The sequence below is a fragment of the Melanerpes formicivorus genome, unplaced genomic scaffold, assembly GCF_026170545.1.
Source record: "Melanerpes formicivorus ecotype bairdi unplaced genomic scaffold, bMelFor1.0.p_v2 SCAF_2, whole genome shotgun sequence".
NCBI classification, from domain to species: Eukaryota; Metazoa; Chordata; class Aves; order Piciformes; family Picidae; genus Melanerpes; species Melanerpes formicivorus.
The window spans coordinates 16384729-16406822 of record NW_027142354.1 but is presented as its reverse complement, the minus strand read 5'-3'; the positions used below and the strand labels follow the sequence as shown (position 1 = coordinate 16406822).

The following is a 22094-nucleotide window of genomic DNA, read 5'->3' as shown; positions in this document are numbered from 1 at the left end:
ATATTAAGGAGGTCTGTAAGGTATGTAGCTAGCTATTACGTTCAAGCTTTAGTAAATAAAATACAAATGAAAGCATAAGATCCAGAATCAGAAATTTTCTGCCCCTCTGCATACATCCAAAAGTTGCTGCTTTCTAATGCTTAATTACCTTTGCAGTTTTAAATTGGAGCAACCAGCGATGCTTCACCAAAAAGACTGGGGCTTTTTCCCCGCATTTTTGGATTCTATCAGTCTGAGCATCACTACTGGACACTGTAATGACAGCACCTTCTCTGAAATGCTAGCAAGTGGAAAAACAGGCAGGACTTTGACAAAGTCAACCATTTATGTCCACGGTAAGTTCTTCTCAGTTATGAGAATAATTCAAGGCATAAAGCGCAACTCAGAGTAAAATTTGCAATAAATTTATGAACATGGAATCCACTTTTAAGAATATATTGACAGGAAGTGTTAATAAAGATTAGATCCCTCAAATTTCCTCCCAGTTTTCTACTTTAAATAAATGTCACAAGGCCTCTAGACCTGCAATTTTAGGCACATGCAAACATTTTATAAAAATGTAAAACATATAATAATAAAACTTCGCAAATTAACTTTCCAAAAATTTTGACAGTGCTTTATTGCTAAATGTCATTCTGAACCTCATACCCTTTTTACCTCTTGCACTGGATACAAGCAGATAGAAGAGAAGCCCAACTGTCCTTCAGAGTTTGCAACTGCTTTTCAACCACTGGTACTCCCTCCAGAGAAGTATTTTGCAGAACAGATTCTCCTCTTGTAAGAACAATTTTCATTTCAATTTCTTTTTCTTGTTTCACTGCTAGCAGTCCCTAAAAAGTCAGCACATGTTATTTAACTTTTATCATTAACTAGGTATGAAAATACTAACAGGCTCACCAATAAAACGTACTGAACAAATGGAGCAACTTGCAGAGTCAATTGGAAGAGGACAGTGCGGTTCACAGCTTGGCTTCACATGAAAAAAAGTGCCTTTGAAAGAGTAGGTTTAAGCCATTAAAAAACAATATTTAGAAATAAAAAATTTAGTTGACTTAGAAGCTTTCATGGAATCTACACAAATATTTACAGTGTACCAAGAAGGTACTCTCAGGTGGAATGGCTGACATTCAATGGCAATGACATTTAGATTGAAAAGAGGAGGATTCATTCATAGAGAAAATGAGATGCGACAAAGCTCTTGCACAGGACTGAAATACAGTCCCACAACTCTAGAATCTATTTGCAACAGAAAAGTACCAACACATAAACTCATTATCAGCAACATCAGCTTAGGAACTCCATCTCTTATAGCTTCACAAGTGCAAACTAACGGATTCTATCACTATGCAAAGTCATGGAAAGCCTGAAAGCATGAACCTGAGAAGACCTACAGGATAAGCGGCAAAACATAATCTTAGAATTTTGCTACAAATTTTTGATGCTTTGAGAACTTGTCCATGGCTCAAAATCTGAGACATCAATAATATGAAAAGTATAGTTTTCTGAGTACTGCTCTTCAACACCTTTTGTGCAGTATATCAATAGATGCTATTTACTTAACTGTCACAATTTTAAAGCAATTACAGGAAAATCTGTTCTGAATCATCCATGTCACCTGCAAGAACTAGGCAATAATACTTTAAAGAAATAAAGTGAATATCCTACTTCTTTCATTTGACTTTCAGCATCCACACATCTTATAAGGAGTGGCTAAGGGAACTAGGATTTTTTTGTCTGGAGGAGGCTGTAGTGAGGTTGGGGTTAGCCTCTTCTCCATAGCATCAGGTGATAGAATAAGAAGAAATGGCCTGAAATTGTGCCAGGGAAGGTTTAAATTGGCTGTTAGGAAAAATTTCTTTCCTGACAGGAAAGAGTCCATGGACATTCAAATAGGTTGCCCATGGAGGTAGTGGAGCCATTGTGCCTAGACATGTTCACGTGCCTAGACATGTGGATGTGGCACTTCAGGACATATTATAATGGCCATGGTGGTCTTAGGTTGACAGTTAGACTCAATAACCTTAGAAGTCTTTTCCATCCAAATCAATTCTATGATTCTATGATCTTTTGAGTTTTCCAAGAATTTGCATATATGCAGCTGTCCATGTAATAAAGGTTCCTATATCCTTTGCAGAGAAAATTTCTAGTAATTAACTCTTTCCTATATAAAAAGAGTTATTTTTCAGTAAAATGAAAATCAAGCGTCTGAACAACAACAGTCATTACACTAATATGCAACTAACGCAAAGTGTCCAACATTTGCATTCCTCTTACAGGTCTAAAACCACCAGGTTTTGGAGTCTGTCATTTCCATACCTCTAGCTTTAACATCCGGCTGTCCAGAACACTCTTGTCTGCAGTGGGATGACAGTAGCAATCTAACATGTGAACTGCATCAGCCACCCAGTCCTGGAGGTCCTTGACACTGTGTGAGAACTGCTGGTGCTCTGCTACAACCCTATCCATTCTGGAAACTTTCTCCTGCAATTCATACAGCAATTAGCAACAGCAGCTCTTTAAGGATTGCTTATACCCCATACCTAATTTATGGACTTCTTAGAGTAAATTTCACAAACAGTAATCAGAAATTCTCTTCATAAATTCATAACTACAGGTACACATAGTTGAGCACAGAATGAGTTTTGTAAACACAAACACAAAAGTTGTTCAAACACAATGTACAAATGACAATTTCAAAAATATCTTTTCTTTTGTTTTCTATATCTTCATCTGTCTCCTTTCATCCAAAGTAGGTGAGAATTTTCTGATCTCCTATTTTCTTAAATATCCAGCAAATCACAATTTAGCTCAATTTCAGTGTTGCAGCTGAAGATAATTTGTGAAATCTGCCAATGCACAAGACAGATTTAAGACTGTGAAGCTACACCACTGCAGCATTATTTTGTACCTAGAAGAAAAAGCCCCATTTTCCTCAATGACTCCCACTGGTTTTTTATCTCTTGAAAAAAACCACTAACACTCATACAGGTCAAAAATAAATGCTCAAGGCACATTGCTAAAAGGCCTGAGGTGAACAGGAATACAGAGTAGAGTATTTCACACAATGACAGAGAACTGAAGTCAAGCTGATGAAACAGGCTTTGGAATTTACTGAGTGGGATCTTTCTCAAGCATCCACAGCTATCCAAAGAATTTAAGGACTTGTCTCACAAGCTGGATCATATGCATCCTCTGCCTCAGACTCCTTCTTATCCTGACATTTTCTTCTGTCCACATAAGCCAACGTTACTAACTACTACAGCCTTCCCTTGCTCGATTTGCAGACATGAGAATGTAATGCGGCCAGATACACAATAATTTTCAGCATGTCATACATGTCAACAAACTAGCCATTGATCAAATGCTTTCTGAATTGAATTGCTATGCCATAACACACTTTCTATACCCTTAAGTATTTTCATTACTGCAGTAGGTATAAACCTAATTCAGTATCAAGCTTCCTTCATAACTGGAACTTTGTGAAAAATCACAATCCTTACACAAAGACCTTCTTACCTGCTTACACAATAGAGGCGGCAGAACTATTACATGGTGAAGCGTGTCAAGCACACCTCCACAAAACAAAGTTAGGTTAAACTCTCAGTTCCTAGCCTGATGCTTTAGAGCTTGGTTTATCTCCCCTTGATTCTTCAAAAGCAGTCTAAGAGATCTCTGTCTGTGAGGTTTACTTTTTAATCAAAACACATTTTGAAAAAAATAAAATTAACAAACAAAAACACACCAAAAAAATCCACAACCACAACAAAAGCCTGAAATTCCATTCTGCTGACAATCCATGGAATTATCTGGGTCTTCCTTCCCACAATTTAAAGCCAGTGTGAAAGGCAATATAGCTCAGAAATACCACAGAGCAGACAAGACAGACAACTGCAGTGTTGCACATTTGTCTCTTTTCCCCACATACATGAAACAAACTGCTTAAATGCACATACACTGGGTGCATTACCTTTGTCAGATTGCTTAGAGTAAGATATTGAGAAGACAACTGAGACACTCTGCGCATAAAGCTTTTGCTGACAGATTGCTCTTCCAACAGCTGCTGAGCTTTCTCTTTTAGCCTGTTGAGCTGATGCTCGTGGCAGCTTATTTCCTCAAGGACAGACTGTAAAGCACAAGCACATAAATATTAGGAGTGGGTGAAAGAAGCAGGAAATAGAGAAGCTTGAAGGCCCCATGAAAAGTAGAAGTGGCATATGGCAAGCTTGCTGAGAGGCACACCATACAGCTACAGAAACAAAACAGCATGTCATAAGAAATGTGGAGATGCAAAACTTGATGGAACAGGATCATTAACAGCAATTCTTGAAAACAGTTCTCCTCTTATTTGAAGATCAGAATGCTAGAATGAACAAGCTTTTGTAAAGAATCCATGAAGCCACAAGGATGGGGCAGTTAAGGCTACTTATGTTTAGAAGGCCTCTAAGAAGTCACCTGCAACTTTTGCTGTTCTCTTCTCTTGGAAGGAAGATCATGTAGCCGACTGCTACTTCCTTGTACCACCTTCTCAGTTGCAGTCAGCCACTCCTGCAGAGGCTCAGCAGTTGCTTCAAAGTCCTTCATCTGGATCTTTAAGTTCTAGGAAGATATGCACAATTCTATCAGCAGTCCCACTGCATTGGGCAAAATTAATGCACAACACAGATCATGCACACTAAAAGGATACACAGTTGCAGCCAAATACCACACGGCTCTTCAAATACATTACATTGGCTCTGCTCTGAAAGAGCACCTAATAACATGGGAACAATGTAGGATAGGTCTACACAGTTGAGGGGAGACTAAAGCAAATGTCTTCTGAACTGAAAGCTTTACAGATCTTACTCAATGTAAGTCTAACTCAAACAGCTAAGGCAGACTGGAGAAAAGCTAATTTGGGATACAAGTTACTCAAAATCTGACTATAGTCATTCATACTGATCAATGCTGCCCATATTACCAGGTGATATATGACTAAATTTGATCCAATGCAGGGAATCATTTCTGATTATATACTTTTTTTTACTGTAAAATTCTGATTATAAGAACATGTGCATAAAGACATATACCTTCAGTACCTGCATATTTTTCTTGCAGGGTTATCCCATTTGATAAAAACAAAAGAGCATCTAAAATAATTAACGATGAATAGAAACCTGAACAGTACCGTTTCTGTGTCCTAGCTATTTTTATTTCCCACACACCCTTTCTCCCCCTCAACTGATCTAGTTTTCATTTTAGCTACAGCCTTATCACTTAAATTAAACATCAGGAGGAAAACCACATCTACGAAACTGAAAAATGCCAGGCTCAAAAAGATTAACCTCTAGGAACATCCTCTTTCCATGGCAACCCTGAGATGAGGAGAGGCAAGTCCTTGCTACCTGAGAATTTTCTTTGAGAGGCAGTGTATTTAAACTTCTTCTCAGCTGGCTAAGCAGCACTGGTTTGAAACAGGAATTTCTACAAACTTTAATTCTCCTACACCATGCAGGGAATTCCAGCTACAACTTTTTGACCTTAAAAGTTATGACCTTGAAAGACATTACGTTTTCAAGATGTTCACCTTCTGTGCTCACAGAATTTTGAGTTCCGAACAAAGAAAGCCACTGGGGTTTTTTAAAAGGTTGCTCAAATAAACATTTCACTGGTTTGCAATGAGAGAGACAACATTTACACGCTGCACTGAATCAGCAACAGTGTCAAAAATTTGTGGTACAAGAGTCCTTAAAAAAGAAAATGTGTTTTAGTAATATGATATATTTCTTGAGACACAAGTTAATGAATTTGAGCAAATGCTGCACTTATTACCTTCGGTTACTGTGAATAACTGTGAACATCCTTCTGCATGAAACACTCCACTTGAAGTGGAATTGGGTCTTATGAATACGTGTAAACAAAAGTAAAATGTAAGCAGAGTAAGACGACTTCTTGAAAACAGCTCTTTATTAGTTCTGTCACATACTAAGCACTAAAGAGTTATATATGAATCTAAACTGTGCTGCTTGAATCAAGAAGTAAAGATCTTATCTTTCCCCACTGTGAGTTTTCAATACCTCCAATGCAGATTCTTTTTGGTGGAGGGTGGTGAGAAAATTTTTCCAGTCTTCTTTAGCAGTAGCTGATTTGTCCCGGATAATTTTAGCCTTTTCTTCTGGTAAAACAGAGCACAGCAGTTCTCCTTTGGATGCTACCACATTTACTTTCTGTTGTCCATTCTCACTTTCTGCTAAGAATTCCTAAAAATAGAAATAAAGAAGCTGATTGATGAACTTTGAGTCTCAGTAAAGGTCATTTGCAAGAGTTTATTGTTTCTGCTCGTTAACATGCTAACTCATCATTTCATATATTTTGTTTTAATACTGTTCACATTTATGGGATTTAGGGGAACAGTTATTTAATCCAGAAGAGCTATGTGTCTAAATAATGCACATATTAAGACTCTGAGATTACCTGTATGTTCTGCATTTTATGAGGCAATTAGTGATCATTTATTTGGATACTGTACTTCTTTAAATCCCCATGGTACAGAAAGTGGTAACAAGTTTCTTTTCATGAAATCAATACCCTGGCACAGGGAGCAGGAGCTGGAGGTGACTGAGGCACACACAGGGCTTGTCCACAGGCTGTAGCTGTCCTGGACTTCCATCAAGAATATATGTGTATGGGCTGTACACCCTAAGTCATGTGTAACTGTGTGATTTATCCCTCTGCATCCTTGAATTACCTTCCATATTTCAAAGATTTTCTTGATTCATGGAAGTTTTGCACAATGCCAACATGCAAGAAGCATCTGGAAGACGCATGTGCAAGAACTATACAGAAACTTATAAAACCATTCAGATTTTTAAATTTTGATGTCCTGAGATAATATTGTAATTATTAAAAGACTTTGTAAGCATTTAGGACTCAGAGGAACTTTGCAGCCCTAAATACCAAAATACCAATATTTTAAACTGTTCATATCTTGGTTATGTTAACACAAGTAGTTGCCTATCCATAAGGTTACATTCACATACAGAAGTAACAGGCTTGATACAAAAATAACTAAGTCCAGTTCTGATTCTGTGTTACATTAGAGGCCTTAGTAGAGAATGCAAAGGGTCTGACAGTTTCGACATACTAGGTTCAAGACGTAGCTATATGAAAACCAAAGATGTAATCGTCTTGTGACTTAATGCTGTGAAACGCATTCACAGACAGAACATGAACAATTCACAAAAACAAAAGATTAAGTTTATACAGGTTACTAAGACATCTCTAGTAGTCATAAAGCAGTAAATGTATCTTTATTTTCAAAGTTTATTTCATCTAAAGAGGCTACCAGGGAGAGTAAGAAAGTAAGGCATTATACGGTGAAGGGGCTGCAGTGATAAAGGAAAAATACCCTTACCACTGTTAAGAAAACCCAACCCTTGCTAGAACTCACATTTAATGTCAAAAACTAGTAGCTTTCCCCCAGCATTTCCTCTAAATATATTCTCATTTTGGGCTAGTCAAAATTTGATGTATTGATGGAGTATGTCCCAAAGGAGCAGGGATTTATTAGCTTCAGTATTTCCAAAGAAACCGATATGAATTTCTTCTGTTATACTGCCTAACTGAAGGCTTAACAGTCTTATTATGTAACTCTCATTTCACTTTTTTCACAGTTATATGCTATTCATAAAACTATTTCTTTCACTTGCTTTACTAAAATAAACTTTTAATTGGCACTTCTTTCCACAGGGCTGTTGGCGTTTGTTTTAGCGTTATGTGAAAAATATACATTTTAAATGCCTGATCACACTGCATATACTTTAACTTTGTTCTTCCACTATAAAGGCTCTATGTTCATAGATTAGGAAAAATATTTACATAACTATGTCCCAATTCTGATACTGTTCTGATTTTACAGGACTCTCCCAGCTTAAAAACTTTTTTCTTTTGTTTTTTAATTACTGTAAAAAAGGAAACTAACAAGGAAAACCACTATGAGAGAAAATGATTGCATACAAACCCTAGGCTGAAATTCATCTAAACAAATTAGACTCAAGAAGAAAAATATTTTATTTCACTTCAATTAGTCACTTTCAGTGTGGACAATAATAACAAAAAATAGCAATTAACCAAACAATTCAGTCTTAGCTTTATACGAAACTGGTTGGGTTTCCCTTAGACCAGTATTTTACTGCTATAGAATTACCTGTATTTTCTGCAGACTTGCTGAAGCTTCAGTGATATTTTGAGGCACATCAAAGCATTTGGCTGTAGTGACTTTTGCATTGACCAGCCACTGCTGGAAATCCCTGAAAGCTGTCCGAAACCTTTGCTGCAAGATCTGTTCTTTGCTCTGACATCCTTTTGAAGCTTGAAGGCAGAGGCTGGGTTTATCACATCAGGGAAGTGGAAGAGAGTGAGAGACAGAGGGAGGGAAGGCAGGCAGGAGTCTGTTAGGTGACAATGCTATCACTTAGGGCATGAAATACAATGGTACAGTTAGGTTAACCTGTACTCCTCCTACTAAAGTTAAGCACTTAACTGAGGGACCAGGAAAGTAATTTGAAGCTTTCAGTTCCTCAAAAGTGAAGTATATAAATGGGGATGTAACTGTCACAGATATGACAGGTGTAAGTGTTTCTATAGAGTGATTTGGTACACCTAAGCATGAACAGTTTCTGCAAGCCCCTTTCTCTCTAAGGACAGGACACAGAACCATAGCAATTATAATTCTGACTTATGTGGCTCTGTTAAGCTCAGTGTTAGAAGGGCTCAGCCTGGGTCCTCCCACCCTTCTCCAACTACAGAAGCCAAAACGTACAACTCCATGCAAGAAACAGTCTTGTGTCTGAAATGCAAGTGTCACACTCTCAAGTAAATCAGCAAGTTAATGCTAGCTCCTTTGTTTCAAGGAACTAGCAAGTCAAATAAGAATAAACTGAAGGACAAAATAGATAAAAAGATCCTAAATAGTTGGTATAGCTTGTTCCTCCTTCAAGTAAGCCATAGTGGTACCTCAAGGTTTCTTAGTTGGTTAGGTGTGGATATACATTACTTTCAGCTGAGTTCAGTGACACAGCTTGGCTTTTAAAAAATTAGTAATTTTGAGCTTTTTTTTCTATTTTTTTTTTACAACATCTATTCACACCAAGATGAAAATACTTGTCCTAATCATTGTATAGCTCTGTTTCTCATTCTAAAATTCTAATTAATTGTTCTCTACAAGCAGCTCATGCCTTCCTCCCTCCCCCCAGGACTGGCGAACCATAAACAACACAAATGTGTACCTGTTATACTCCTTAATCAACCCAGAAACTTTTGAAGAATGAGTACTCAAGTCTCTGGTAAATCTACAAAGATCATTTAACTGAGTTTTGATCTCATCTGTCATATATTCAGACTTTACCAGAGCATCCAATGTTTCCTGTGAAAACAAAACAAACAAACAATATTGGCTATAATGCAAAATAAAAAAAAAAAATCTATAAAAAGAAAAAAATAATCTTTTGACTCAAAATTCATCAGACTTTAAGTTCAACTTCATTTATGATCTATACACGTCCACTTTCAATACTATTTTAGCAGTCAAACCTACAGAAGTTTAATTGAAATTATGATCTTCCAAAGACAAAATTTCTGGAAGCCTCAACTTTCTTAGCTCAAAATGTTCTCAAAGAACAGTTTAAGATAGAAATTTCACTGTAATAAATGAGCTGTGGTACTGTCAGTTAGCTGTGTGCATATAAAGGTTCCAAGATTAGGGAATAGCAAATGATACATGTTTCTATCAATAAAATTAGCCTGTTGGCTTAGGTTTAGCATGCTCAATAAAAACTGGTTTGAGCTGTATCCAAAACATTTAATTTACATAAAATGCTTTGAACAGCTTCAATTCTTTTACAGAGGACTTCATAATGTAAAAGTACAGCTGCTCACAGTCCTGTGAGAGTGAATGAGATACTCTCTGTCATTTCTGCACTGGCAAGATTCATACCTTGGATACAGCTAAGCCAACAATAGAAAAATTGCTTTTGTTGGCTTAGCTTACGTCACTGAGAGAAATGTGATAACCACTCCAACAAAACCGGTCCTTGTTGATGTCCACAGCATCTCCACTGCAGAATCCTGCCAGATACTCTAGCACAATGAGCAGTGCAGATTTAGCTCCTCATTTCACTAGAAACTAAATTCTTCAGGCAGTCCTCTTGAACAATGAGGGAGAAAAACCAACCTTCTAGCTAGTTACTCTCATCATGGCAGAGGTTCTACAGCACAGAGAGGCCAGAGTGTTTGCACATACAGATTTGACTAAGTGCCAGTCTAGAAGAAATGTACAATATAAACTTAAGGAACTATGAAAATGAAGAAAAATTTGAACAAGGATGTGAAAGTGGGACATGGAATTCCCCCAATCATGTTTCTAAATATATATTTTAAAGGATGATTCAGAATAGACACAGTTTACAGTTTATAATCATCTATCAGCACAAAACTGAATGTTCAAGAATTGTATAAATTATGAACATGAAAATATATGCAGAAGGTTTTAAAAATATCACAATTCACAATAAGCAGTAAAGTATTTTTCACAGTAAAGTGTCAACTAACTCTTGCAGAGGTCCCTTTATGAAAATCAAAAGTAAAAAGAAATCTTAGCAAGGGCCTAGGAAGATGATCAACAGACTTAGTAAGAACAGTAAAAGGAGAAAAGCCAAGAATTCAGCTCACGCATCTGTTCCCTGCAAGCTGCAACAAAGTAGCATTTGAATTCAGTAACTGTGTAATAGTAATGATGCTTAATGAAAAAAAAAAAAAAGTAAACTAACTACTTTTTGTTTATGTACTTTTTGTTAAATGACACACAGGGCTTTTCTTGAAAGTATTAGGAATAACAACACAATGGCCAGTACTTAAACACACAATGTAACAAATTGTGTCGGACAGGAATCACCACAACGCAATATAACAGCTCTTGCTTGGGGGTTTTGTTTGGGTTGGTTGGTTTGTTTGTTTCTTCCTAAAGAAAACGTGTCCTAAGAGTAGCACAAAATTAGAATTGCCTGTTGTCAAGAAAATTGCTCAGTTTCAAATAATCAAACTCAGTAACTACCAGAAGATTATTCTGATAACAAGTAGGCGTAACCTATTAACAAACAGGGACATGAACTTGCAAAAAGACATCTTTTTCCTTACAGTAACACTTGATTGCACTGTTGCAGCCACTTGGATTTAATTTTGAATCTGACAATTACCAAAATAATTCCAAGTTCAAGATCTGTTGTTCTTGTGTTGCACATACCTAAAGGAACAGAGCTTGACTATAACACAATAACTGAATGTGCTTGCAAATTCTGAGAATTAGGAAATGCATTTTTAATCTGTGGCCTTGGCTTACATGGCAACAGAATCACTGTGAGACAAGAGAAATGGAAAGCAGCAGTGCTATTTTGCATTTACAATAGGACCTATCCCTGGGGTCCACAAATGGAAGGATTACTGTCACATTCCCTCTAACTATAAATAAAATTACACAGTAGGGTTGTGAATGGTAAGTCTTGAGATTCCTCTGTATCTTTCTTCCTCATTAGCCAAAGTTTACAACTGTCTAATCTAAAGAAAGCATTACATAGAGCTACAGAACACACACAGTACATATACTATTAATAAACTCAATATTATTTGAATTTAATACTTCTCAATTTATAAAATAAAAAATGTATGGTAATCATCACTGTATGTTGATTACATGTCTTCTTGTCCTTTTTAGAAACACATAAGCACCAATATAATGTCAGCTTTATTACACCTACAGAGAAAAACTAGCACTCAAGCAAACAGGTTCCATAAATCTGTGTCAGGAAATTCTGTGAAAGAGGAAGCCACAGAAATAACCTGGCACAGGCACTGGAGATTTGTAGTCTCAGTTCAAAGAGGTGTTCTGGGTGTCTCTTTAATACTTCTTCAGTCAAAGGGTCAGACACCAGGCCCTACAGACCTCTATTCCTTTACTGAAACTGCTTTATTGCTACATTGCCCTAAAATGAAAATACATAGTCTTTCCTCAACATCTGTGATTCACAGCAGTCAAGATACATAAAAACATGCATCTGGATTGTCCTGAATATATATATTTATATATAACCATACATGTCCTTTTAAAAAATAATTATTATTTTGCTAGAAGGCAATCAGGAACAACCAACCTTTTTCTACTTCTCTATATTCTATTGCATTCTATAGGAATGCACTGGTTCTTAGTGTAAGTGCTTCGAATACTGGACAAGATCTCAACCTACATCGTGTGAAGGTTATTTCAAGAAATTAAAAGTAGAAGAATAATAAGCTCTTGAGAAATTATAAGGAAGAAATGGTTCCAGCTACTGCTTGGCTTGTAGGAAATGTATGACATTTCCCCGGTCAAATACTGCTCTGGCTTGAAACATTGAGCAACTTGGAAAAGAAGTTCAGAGCTGGTGTGCTAGCTCCTTCACCTTCTAATGGGCAAGTCTTGTTTTTAACATCTAAGGTCCCGGCAGCATTTGCTAAGCCTTGTACAGCAGAGACCAAGGAGAGAAACGTCTGTGAAGACTGCTTGCCACGATTACAGTTACAAAAGACATAGGAAAGTAAAGATTTCATAGAAATATTTTTCCCAAATACATTTTATTCTTTTCTCCTTGATAGCCCCGCTTGGCAGAAGTTTTCTCCCCACAGTAACTGTATATTTACAACCCAGAAGCTGCTAAGGAAAGAGACATGACCTTACTTTTTCCTTGCGCCAGCTTTCCACGACTTCGGCGTCGGTATGCCGGCTGTCGAGGGGCTCCAGGCTTTGCGACCAAGCGGCCAGCTGCCTGCTGAACCGCTGTACAGCCTCCTCCAGCTGCGCGACCTGCGCCGCGAACTCCTGCTCGGAGAGGGCCATCTGGCTCAGCACATCCCGCAGGCTGCTCTGGCTCCGGCAGACGCTGTCTTCCCACTGCTTCCAGTCCGACCGCAGGGCCTGCATCTCTGCGGCCAGGAGCTGGCATCCACCGGCAGTCGTGCTGCGTTCCGCGGCGGGAGCCAGCGCCTCCACTCGGCCGAGGCGGCTCGCCCCGATCTGGCGGGACTCTACCAGCTCCTGCAAGGCGACATTGCCACGGTAACCCACAGGCCCGCCCCCGCTGGGAAGAGGGTGGGGGACGCATAGGCCCAGGGTAGCACGCCGCGGGGCGGGGGCAGCACAGCACCGAGCGGCGGCTGCGGCGCTTCCTCCTCGGCAGCCGGGCTGCCAACCGCGGCCGGAGGAGGGATGAGAATAAAAGTGCGCGGGATTTACATTGATTAGACAGCGATTCTGAAACTTCCATGAGCTTAGGAGAGACAAAACCTCTTTTATATACTTAAAATACTGTTTAGGTTGCGATGCGGAAAACTGTAACTTTGTTGTGATCTTTTACATAAGAAACTCTGGCCGGTAGATGCTCATAGCCTTTTTAAGAACACAACTATGCTGCTCAGAAAAAGCATTTTATAACCTACTAGTGATCTGTGATGTGTCATAATTGGTTGCATATGCCTTGCCCTCCCTCCCCCCTCCCCCCCCGCAAGTTAATTCCTTCCAGTGTCCTATTTCAATCTCATAGACACCATAACAGAATCTGGGGAGTTCTCACTTTAAGAAGCTGGAGAGTATAAATATAATCCCAAACGCTGCATGCCAGAGTAATGTTATTTATTCTTGTTAGTCTTACCAGCTAGAAACTACTATCTCCTTTCCCCTTTTTATAATGGAGAGTTTGAGCACAAATGGAGAATTAAAACTACCCGAGTATATGTTTGAACTCAGGTATCCTGAATCTTCAGCTAGTAGTCTGTTCACTGGCACAGTCTTTCATGTTTAGGACCAGAGTAAACTATTGCTAGCATTTATGATTCTATGATTCCATCTGAATGTAACCATCAGGCATGAGCAACCCATGTGGTCTGCTTTAATGCTGCATTCAGGAATATGTACCTCACTTCAGCATTCAAATGCCTAGGAATGGATGCCAGGGTAAGGAGAGCACATACAGGGAAGCAAACCATACACTTCTACTGTGTTTGGGGAGAACAGTCCTTGCACTGCTTTGTGCATCTCCATTGCACACAAATCAGGAAAGGTTGTTTCTGACTTCGATTCAACTTTCCTCATGGAGAAAGCATACTTGGGAATGAGGACAGTGCAGTGTTCATTACTCAGCTAAGCCACATTTTTCTGTGATGCCACTGGGCTTCCGCTCTTGCAAATTGTTTCCATGTGTGCTGTGACTAACTCAGGTCTGACTGTACTTTCATTGCATGAGTTTAATATGGGAAGAGAGGCAGAAAAACAGGACACAGCTTAGAAAGCTTGCTTCCAGCTCACTGAGATATAATCGCCATTTAAGTACATGAAGAGTGAGACAGCATAACTGTTTGGTTCTGGCCTATTTTAGAGCATAGGATCTGAAATGAAGATGAAATCACGAAAGATAATTTATCTTACATTGATTTTGGTCAACTTTTTCTGTATGGTGGGTGTATCTCCAGATGCATCTGACCAGCGGTGCAGCTCTTCCTTTGCAGAATGAAGCCAGTCTGTGAATTCATGTACAGCATCAAGATATAGCAAATGATCCTTCACAATATCTTCCACTTTCCTCATTTTTTCCTGTCATTCAGAAGGGGAAAAAAAAACAAACAGAAAAAAAAATCCCCAAATATTAAAGTGTTTTAATACTGTCCTGGCTTTAAGCATGTAGTAGCACAGAGTTCTGATCTAACTCTAGAGCATGCAAATGCTGAATAGAATACAGTTTACAGCAGCAGAACACACACTGCCCAAGATTTGGTTTAGGTTGGTCTGGACTGGCATATTCTGATGGAGCAAAGAGGAAGAAGCCTTCTGAAAATGTATGCAAAAATGTGTTGTAACACATCCTCTAACACAAAATGTATCATTTAATAGGTATCAAAGCTGCGGCTGTGCAAATCTGGCACAGTGATCCAAATACACCCTGGAGAGAGTCTTGCAAATCACCCATGAGTCCTCTCAGGGAGCAGAGTGCTGCTAGAAACACCAAGAATTTAGAAGCACCAAGTATCTATAAATGCTAAGCAGAATCATAGAGATGTCCTATACAAAGCTGGCAAAGGAAGACTTCTGCTGTCCAAAAGTGCAAAAGGTTCTTAAGGTGGTGAGTCCAATTTTAACAATCAGATCTGACCTTGTAGCCCTAGAAGACAGCAACAACTTCATGGCTTACGCTTAGCTTTTCAGTATAAGCTTAAAATAGGATCACTGTACCTTACAATGAAAAGGTGAAATAGTGTGCTGGTCTAGTTTTGCCTTTGATCTGAGTGAGTAGATTTTGTTGTTATATCTTTGTGAGCTAACACTCATGACTGGTTATCAAAACTAAACATAAAAGCTAATCAAGTAGCGTTTTAATCCTGTGTGGATACTCTAATCTAGATCTAAGTGTGTTTCAATGACTTTCAAATTAAACCACTTATGAACTAAACTGCAGTTATTTTTTATTTTAAATAATTCAACAGTCAATTACTGCTTTTAAAAATAAGTTAGATTAATAAATCTTACTGCTCACTCTGAAAATAATCATCATCATTTCTCAGAATGTGTCAGACCAACTAGGCAATATATGATTACTAGCTAAACAAAGATGACCTAAAGTAAATCGTCAAAGTATTTACATCTTGATGCATTTTATGTAACGACAGAATAAGAAATGTCCTCATGCACCTGACTCTAAAGAAAATAGATAGCTCTGTAATGAAGCAAAAGTGTGCCAGGAAAGGCGACCATGCACCATTGCTCATGTTTCTCACACCAAAATATAGCACAAGTAGAAGGAGAGAGTGAAGGCAAAGTGCAACTTTAGTTGGTCTATTCTGGTGGCAAAGGCTTCTACCAGTTGTAGCTGCTGTGCTCTCCCAAGGGAAGGACTGCAAAGGTGTGTTTCTTGCTTAAGAAATTAAATTTATTGATGGATATTGATTGTTGAAGAACACTGCCATGTTAATTTATGACAGTCTTTTCACACAAGTTTAAAAACACTGTATTGAGTCAGTAATCTTTCTATTGCTCCAGGTTTAAACTCCACTGAAGGAAACAAAGGATGAAACTGAACTGATTCTCTAGAAGCCAGGCTGATAGCTCACTATTGCCAGTTTAAAAAAAAAAAAAAGAGCAAAAGCTCATCATGAAAAAAAAAATATTAATAGAAGTTAATTATAGAATTCATATGCTCTAGATTTAATATTTTCCCCAGCAGATAATTTATTAGATCACAGAATCTTTGAATATTTCTTTACTTTTGTACTTTTTTTTTGTGTGTGTATAGACTATAGATTAATTACCTACAGGCCACCAGAAGTATTCTCAATTCATGAAAACCTGGATCACACTTCCATCATAGTATCATAGTATCAGTCAGGGTTGGAAGGGACCGCAAGGATCAGCTAGTTCCAACCCTCCTGCCATGGGCAGGGACACCTCACACTAGATCAGGCTGGCCAGAGCCTCTTCCAGCCTGGGCTTAAACACCCCCAGGGACGGGGACTCAACCACCTCCCTGGACAACCCATTCCAGGGCTTCACCACTCTCATGGTGAAGAACCTCCTCCTCACATCTAGCCTGAATTTCCCCACCTCCAGCTTCATTCCATTCCCCCTAGTCCTATCACTACCTGAGATCCTGAGAAGTCCCTCCCCAGCCTTCCTGTAGGCCCCCTTCAGATACTGGAAGGCCACAATTAAGTCACCTCGGAGCCTTCTCTTCTCCACACTGAACAGCCCCAACTCCTTCAGTCTGTCCTCATAGGAGAGGTGCTCCAGCCTTCTGATCATCCTCATGGCCTTTCTCTGGACACGTTCCAGCATGTCCATATCCATCAGATTACTGAATTGTGTCACAAGCTCTCATTAGCTGAGAAGGTGGAGATTGTAACTCCGAGACAGTGTCACTGTCACACTCTGGTTGGCAGAGGGTCCCTTTCAGCTCATGATATCTTTCTTTGGTAACCAAACAGAATACCTGTAGAGTGTGTGCAGCGCTTAGTAGCTTGGGGCAAAACAAACAAACAAACAAAGAAGCAACAACAAAACCCCTCAAAAATGCACCAAAATATGGGCATGTATATTTCTGATGATAAGATTTTTCTTTCTAAGTGTTCACCTCAGACATTTCATTCTTCCCTTTCTAGGTTAAAAAATGAAAATACATCTGGGATAATGTTAGAAATATTGTTGTATATATGAAACTAGGAATAAAACATATGTCCTTCACTTGTCAAAACTGTGATCTTGCAAGGTTCCATTCCCAATATATTTTTTTGCACTCCAGTGAGTTTTAGTAAAATATATTCAACTTTTTTTGTTAGAGTTAGCCAATAACAAAAGGCAAGATTATTGAAAGACAGTCAATCTTTTACTTACAAAAAAAAAAAAAAACACCAAAAAAAGAAAAAAACAAACCCAAAAAAAAGCATTGAAATTTTAGCTATATATACAGATGTCTAAACATTCTACTTACTTGAAACAGAGATCTTTGCTTTCATCTTACCTTGGCTACAGCTGTGATGTCATTAAAATGTGTTTTTAGTTCTTCCTGAGCTGCTTCTCCAAAAGTACTGTCTTCTGTTTTTTCATACAGTTCCACAGCCTTTTCAGTGAGTTGCTGTAAATCACTGGAGTGATCCTCTATCTCAGAAACAACAGCCTGGAAGTGGTCTAGCTGAGCAAACTTCTCCTTCAGACCAACCTGTGGTTCTAAAGGCTGTTCCACTTTGTGATCCAGTTTGTCTAACCACTGCTCCAGCTGGTTTTTCCTTTCCAGATATTCATTCCACTGGCTAATGACAGACTCTAGGCAGCTTATGGTAAAAGAAACATATACATTACAGATAAGAACTTCTGAAAAGTCTGGGGGGAAAAAAGTGTGCTTGTACCTTAATTGCTATACTGCCTACAGTCATGTATAGTATGTTCAGACTATTTTTTCCTCCATCATACTTTAGTTTTTTATGTCAATTTACATCCAAGCTATTTTAGAATTTCTGTGTTCTTTGGGCTGCTGCCTATAACCTGATGCAGCTGCTTCCCTATTACAGATTTCATGAGCAATCTATCTCAGACTATTGAGCAGCTCATTTCAATGTCTCTTCAGTGAAGTAAAATACAGAGCACTACTAGAGTTCTTTATGATCAGAGTAATCAAATGTACAGCAGCATACAAAATTACTGACAATTAAGAGACATCCTGACAAGGGTTGGAAGGAAAAAGTCAGTTACATATAGTACACTTAAAATTTATAAGAAATATTATATTATTCCTTCTAGGAGATTGCTCTGGGATTTGTGTTGAGGGATATAATGCTCATTCCAGTGGACTTTATGATAGATATGAGTGTGGTAAGGATTTAATTCAAAAAATAAAGGTCTAGCCTAATATAAGTAATATGACAAAAATTGGGTGAACTTAGAGTGAAATCTTAAAGGGAACCTATTACAATTTTCTACATATAATTATATTATAATTTTGGAATAAGAAGAAAAGTAGCACCACTTTCAATTGAAAAACTCTAATTTTCCTGTATCATGTTAGTTACCATTGGCAGCTGATTTTTAGGTCCCAGATACCCTACCAATCAGATTACCTACAGTACAAATCTATGACCTTTTTGATGCAGATTTATGAGTTTACTGATGCAGGGAAAGCTTTGTTTTCATTAAAATCTAAGGATTTAGGATCACATAGAAGTTCACTAGAGGCCCATTTCTATCTGGTAATGGAACAGAGAGTGCTTGTAAAACCTACAGATGAAAGCAACCAGGGAGAGGCAGCAGTTATTTGGATGCCAAGATTTAAATGTCAGATATTCTTAAAAGAAATTTTAAGCAGATGGACTTTGATGATGAAAACAATGCTTTACATAGAAAGGAGAAATTAGATATACAAAGAAAAATTGGGCATAACTGCCTATGCTTAGTACTGTGGAAAAGGGTTCACAGGTAGTAGAGTATACACACAAGCTAACAAAATTCAACAATATGATACTGTTGGAAAGAAAGGAAAATCTCATTCTGGACTGGAATAAATAAATGGACTCCTACGTAAGGTACCAATCTGTAAGCAAAGTTGGCAGAGTCCGACCTGTGTTTTCCAGGGATTTTTACCTCTGCCAGTTCACTGAACTGCTGATGATGTCATTCCATGCATCCTTCAGTGTCTGAAGCTCGTTTTGTATCATCTTTTGTCCTTCCTCATTGCTGCTTCTAAGTGCTTGCTCTCCTTTGCCAATGGCCATGTTCAGCTTAACTTCACCATCACCTTTGAGTAAGAGGATTTCCTGTGAGGCAAAAGAAGTCAAAATATCAAATGCAAACTGCTAAGTGGTAAAAGCTGTTATTCTTCCAACAGTGGACACCACCTTCTCTGAGCTTATTTATCCTTGACAGCCATGCTCAGTATGAATTCCTAGGCACCTGTTCCTCTAAATCCCTGTCCTTTCCTATATATGTCCAAATGACCCAGCAGTTCTTCCCACAGCCATACAGGTACTTACCTGCATTGGTGATCCTAAAATATTGCTCACATTGCAATAGATAATGAATAGGGCATGCACTGCACAGAAAGACAGCACCACATAGCTAGAAGAAAGCCCATGGTGGGATCCCCTACACTGATGAACTTCCTAATGGATGTTTGCCCAACCTGTTCCTGTCACCTCTTGTGACAGATATGTCACAGCCTCTCTGTGTCAATTATTCCAAGACTTCATTTTCATTAGAAAGCTTTTTTTGGACCTGAATACTCATGTTCATCATTCAATATTCCTTATTACATGTAATACCTGGCATCTGTCTCCATTAAACTCCTTCCTGATTGTCATACTGCACCTCCCAATTTGTCAAGATCACCTTAAATTTTAATCCTTTCCTTCATAACCGTAGAAAGAATGAAATACATTCCTTTTCCACTGATGTGGTCCACACCCAATGTTAACGTTGATGCCTCATCTCTAGCTGTATCCTTCTTTACCTGAATTTGTGTCAGTCGTCTCTCTAGTGTGGCTTTGCTACCAACAGTGCTCTCTGACGATGCCAATTTATCTTGAACCTCTTTCACCCATGACCACATACTCTGCAATGCTTCCTCCAAAGTGAGATGCTCTTGGAGTGCAAGTTGGCATGTTCGCAGCTTCTCCTTGACCGTTTTGACCATGTTTTGATAGTTGGTGAAGTGTTGAGAAGCCAGGCGTACTTCCTTCCCTGCACCATGGCCTTCTTCGTTTAAAGTTTGTGCCATTTCAGACAGCTTATCAAAAGATTCCCTGAAAGAAAATGTTGAGACTGAAAATCAGTTTTTGTAAGCATATAATATTGTTATAACAACTATCAGAAGTTTTGATTCTGACATAGTTGCCAGAAAAATTAGGAGACTGAAAGGGAAGCAGTGCATACTGATTAATATATTTACTTGTGTACAATGCCATTGTGCTGCACATTGAAATTAACAGTTAACTTCATTTTCTTTTTGGCTGCCATGCTTTCCAGTTCTATAGAACTGCTACTTTTTTGTGCCTGCCAAAGCTTCTGAGAACCTCATAGTCTTTGCCAGGTATGAAGGTAGGATGGAAAAGTTAGACCATTTGTCCAGAACTAGACAATGACTCTGGATTCAAGACAAGGATCAGTAACAGGGATGAAAACTCTGGGTTTATAGCCTCAGTTAATCTCAGTCTACTGGATGACCATTCCTGATGCCCTTGAATTACAGGGAATTTACATCAGATCAAAATGTCATGCATTAATCTGAAGGGGATAGGTAGTGACTGTGTTTCCTTTTAGCAAGCTCTGAGGCTTGAACAGACTACTATTTCTGTTCTATCTTCACCAACCTAATAATAAAAAAACAAATAAAAACCACACTGTGTACTAAAAAAGGCAATTCATCATCTATTGGATGAGTCTGACTTGTAGAACAATTTTGCAGCTAATGCAGATGTTATTTGAGCTCTATTATAAAGTCAGCCATATGGGAAAGGGGATTCTGCAACCTGGTGGGATCTGAGTGTTGCAGGACAGAAAGAAAGAAAATTGTAAAATTTATATAATGGCATGTGTCATTTTTACTACTGCTTTTAGAAACAGTATTTTAAAGACTTGTACAAGCAATGTTCTAAAATCTTTAAAGCAACATGTATTTTTGGTTTCCATTTACTAATGAAGTAAGATAAGCTTTTCTTAATGAGAAGTATATCAACATCAAATTTTGGAGCTGGCTTTAAATGCCAGTTTCCTTAAAACTGGAAGTATCTGGATTCAGCCTCATTTCACAGAGTATGTTGCAATACTTTCCTTGATCTTTCACAAACATGCTTTAATCCAACAGTGCAGTTTCATTGTTGCTTTAGGAAAGGAAAAATCGAGATTACTTTAGGAAATGTATTTCATACTACCTTGAATTCAGTAACTCTTCCAAGAACTTTTCCGCTTTCTGCACCTCTTTTTTCTTCTCAGGAATAAGCTGTTTGCTCTCTCCTAGTGCTTCTGTGCTTATTCTTTCTTCCATGTCACGTATCCACAGGCCAAGTTTCTTGTGCTGGTCTTCAAAGCTACAGAAAAGATAAATACTCACTTAAAAATACTTCTCAGGTGGAGTAAAGTTAGTAAGAAGTTAACTCAGTTCTTTCAATATCCACAAGAGCAGGGAAATAAAGCTACGTATCCATTTCATGCTTTAAGAGTATTACACAAACATAATTCCACAGTGACTACTAATCTAAAAATATTCGGCAACTCTCTAAAAACGTTCAGCAAAATCACAGCAGAAAAGAAGCCTCAAAAATTTAAAGTGGCAGTGCATTTATTCAATGACAGCAGACCAAAAGAAAGTTTTTTCCAAATCCTTGCAAGGATTTAGTCTAAGATTAAACTCCAGGCAAAAATGATCTTTTGGTCACTATTGACAGTAACAATACCTGAAATGTCGTGCTTTCAGTTTCTTCAACATAACGTAACTGGAATCTCAAGGAGTCAGAACTCAGCACAACAGGTTCTAGCCCTAAGTTTGAAAACTTTTTCCATACCC

At 38.2% G+C, this 22094-nt stretch overlaps 1 protein-coding gene across 1 annotated transcript in view; it reads right to left on the bottom strand.

Annotated features, from left to right (window-relative positions):
* The window catches only part of SYNE1 (spectrin repeat containing nuclear envelope protein 1), a 317978-nt gene that overhangs the window by 155049 nt on the left and 140835 nt on the right, over nucleotides 1-22094 (bottom strand). The window contains exons 51-63 of the mRNA XM_068151740.1: nucleotides 21463-21618; nucleotides 20043-20334; nucleotides 19178-19350; nucleotides 17565-17874; nucleotides 14486-14650; nucleotides 12743-13099; nucleotides 9264-9400; nucleotides 8183-8360; nucleotides 6054-6236; nucleotides 4453-4596; nucleotides 3968-4123; nucleotides 2317-2481; nucleotides 658-830 (exon numbers count right to left, since the gene is read on the bottom strand). Of these exons, the coding sequence (XP_068007841.1) occupies nucleotides 658-830; nucleotides 2317-2481; nucleotides 3968-4123; nucleotides 4453-4596; nucleotides 6054-6236; nucleotides 8183-8360; nucleotides 9264-9400; nucleotides 12743-13099; nucleotides 14486-14650; nucleotides 17565-17874; nucleotides 19178-19350; nucleotides 20043-20334; nucleotides 21463-21618 (2589 nt within the window). The remainder of the gene's footprint in view (nucleotides 1-657; nucleotides 831-2316; nucleotides 2482-3967; nucleotides 4124-4452; nucleotides 4597-6053; nucleotides 6237-8182; nucleotides 8361-9263; nucleotides 9401-12742; nucleotides 13100-14485; nucleotides 14651-17564; nucleotides 17875-19177; nucleotides 19351-20042; nucleotides 20335-21462; nucleotides 21619-22094) is intronic.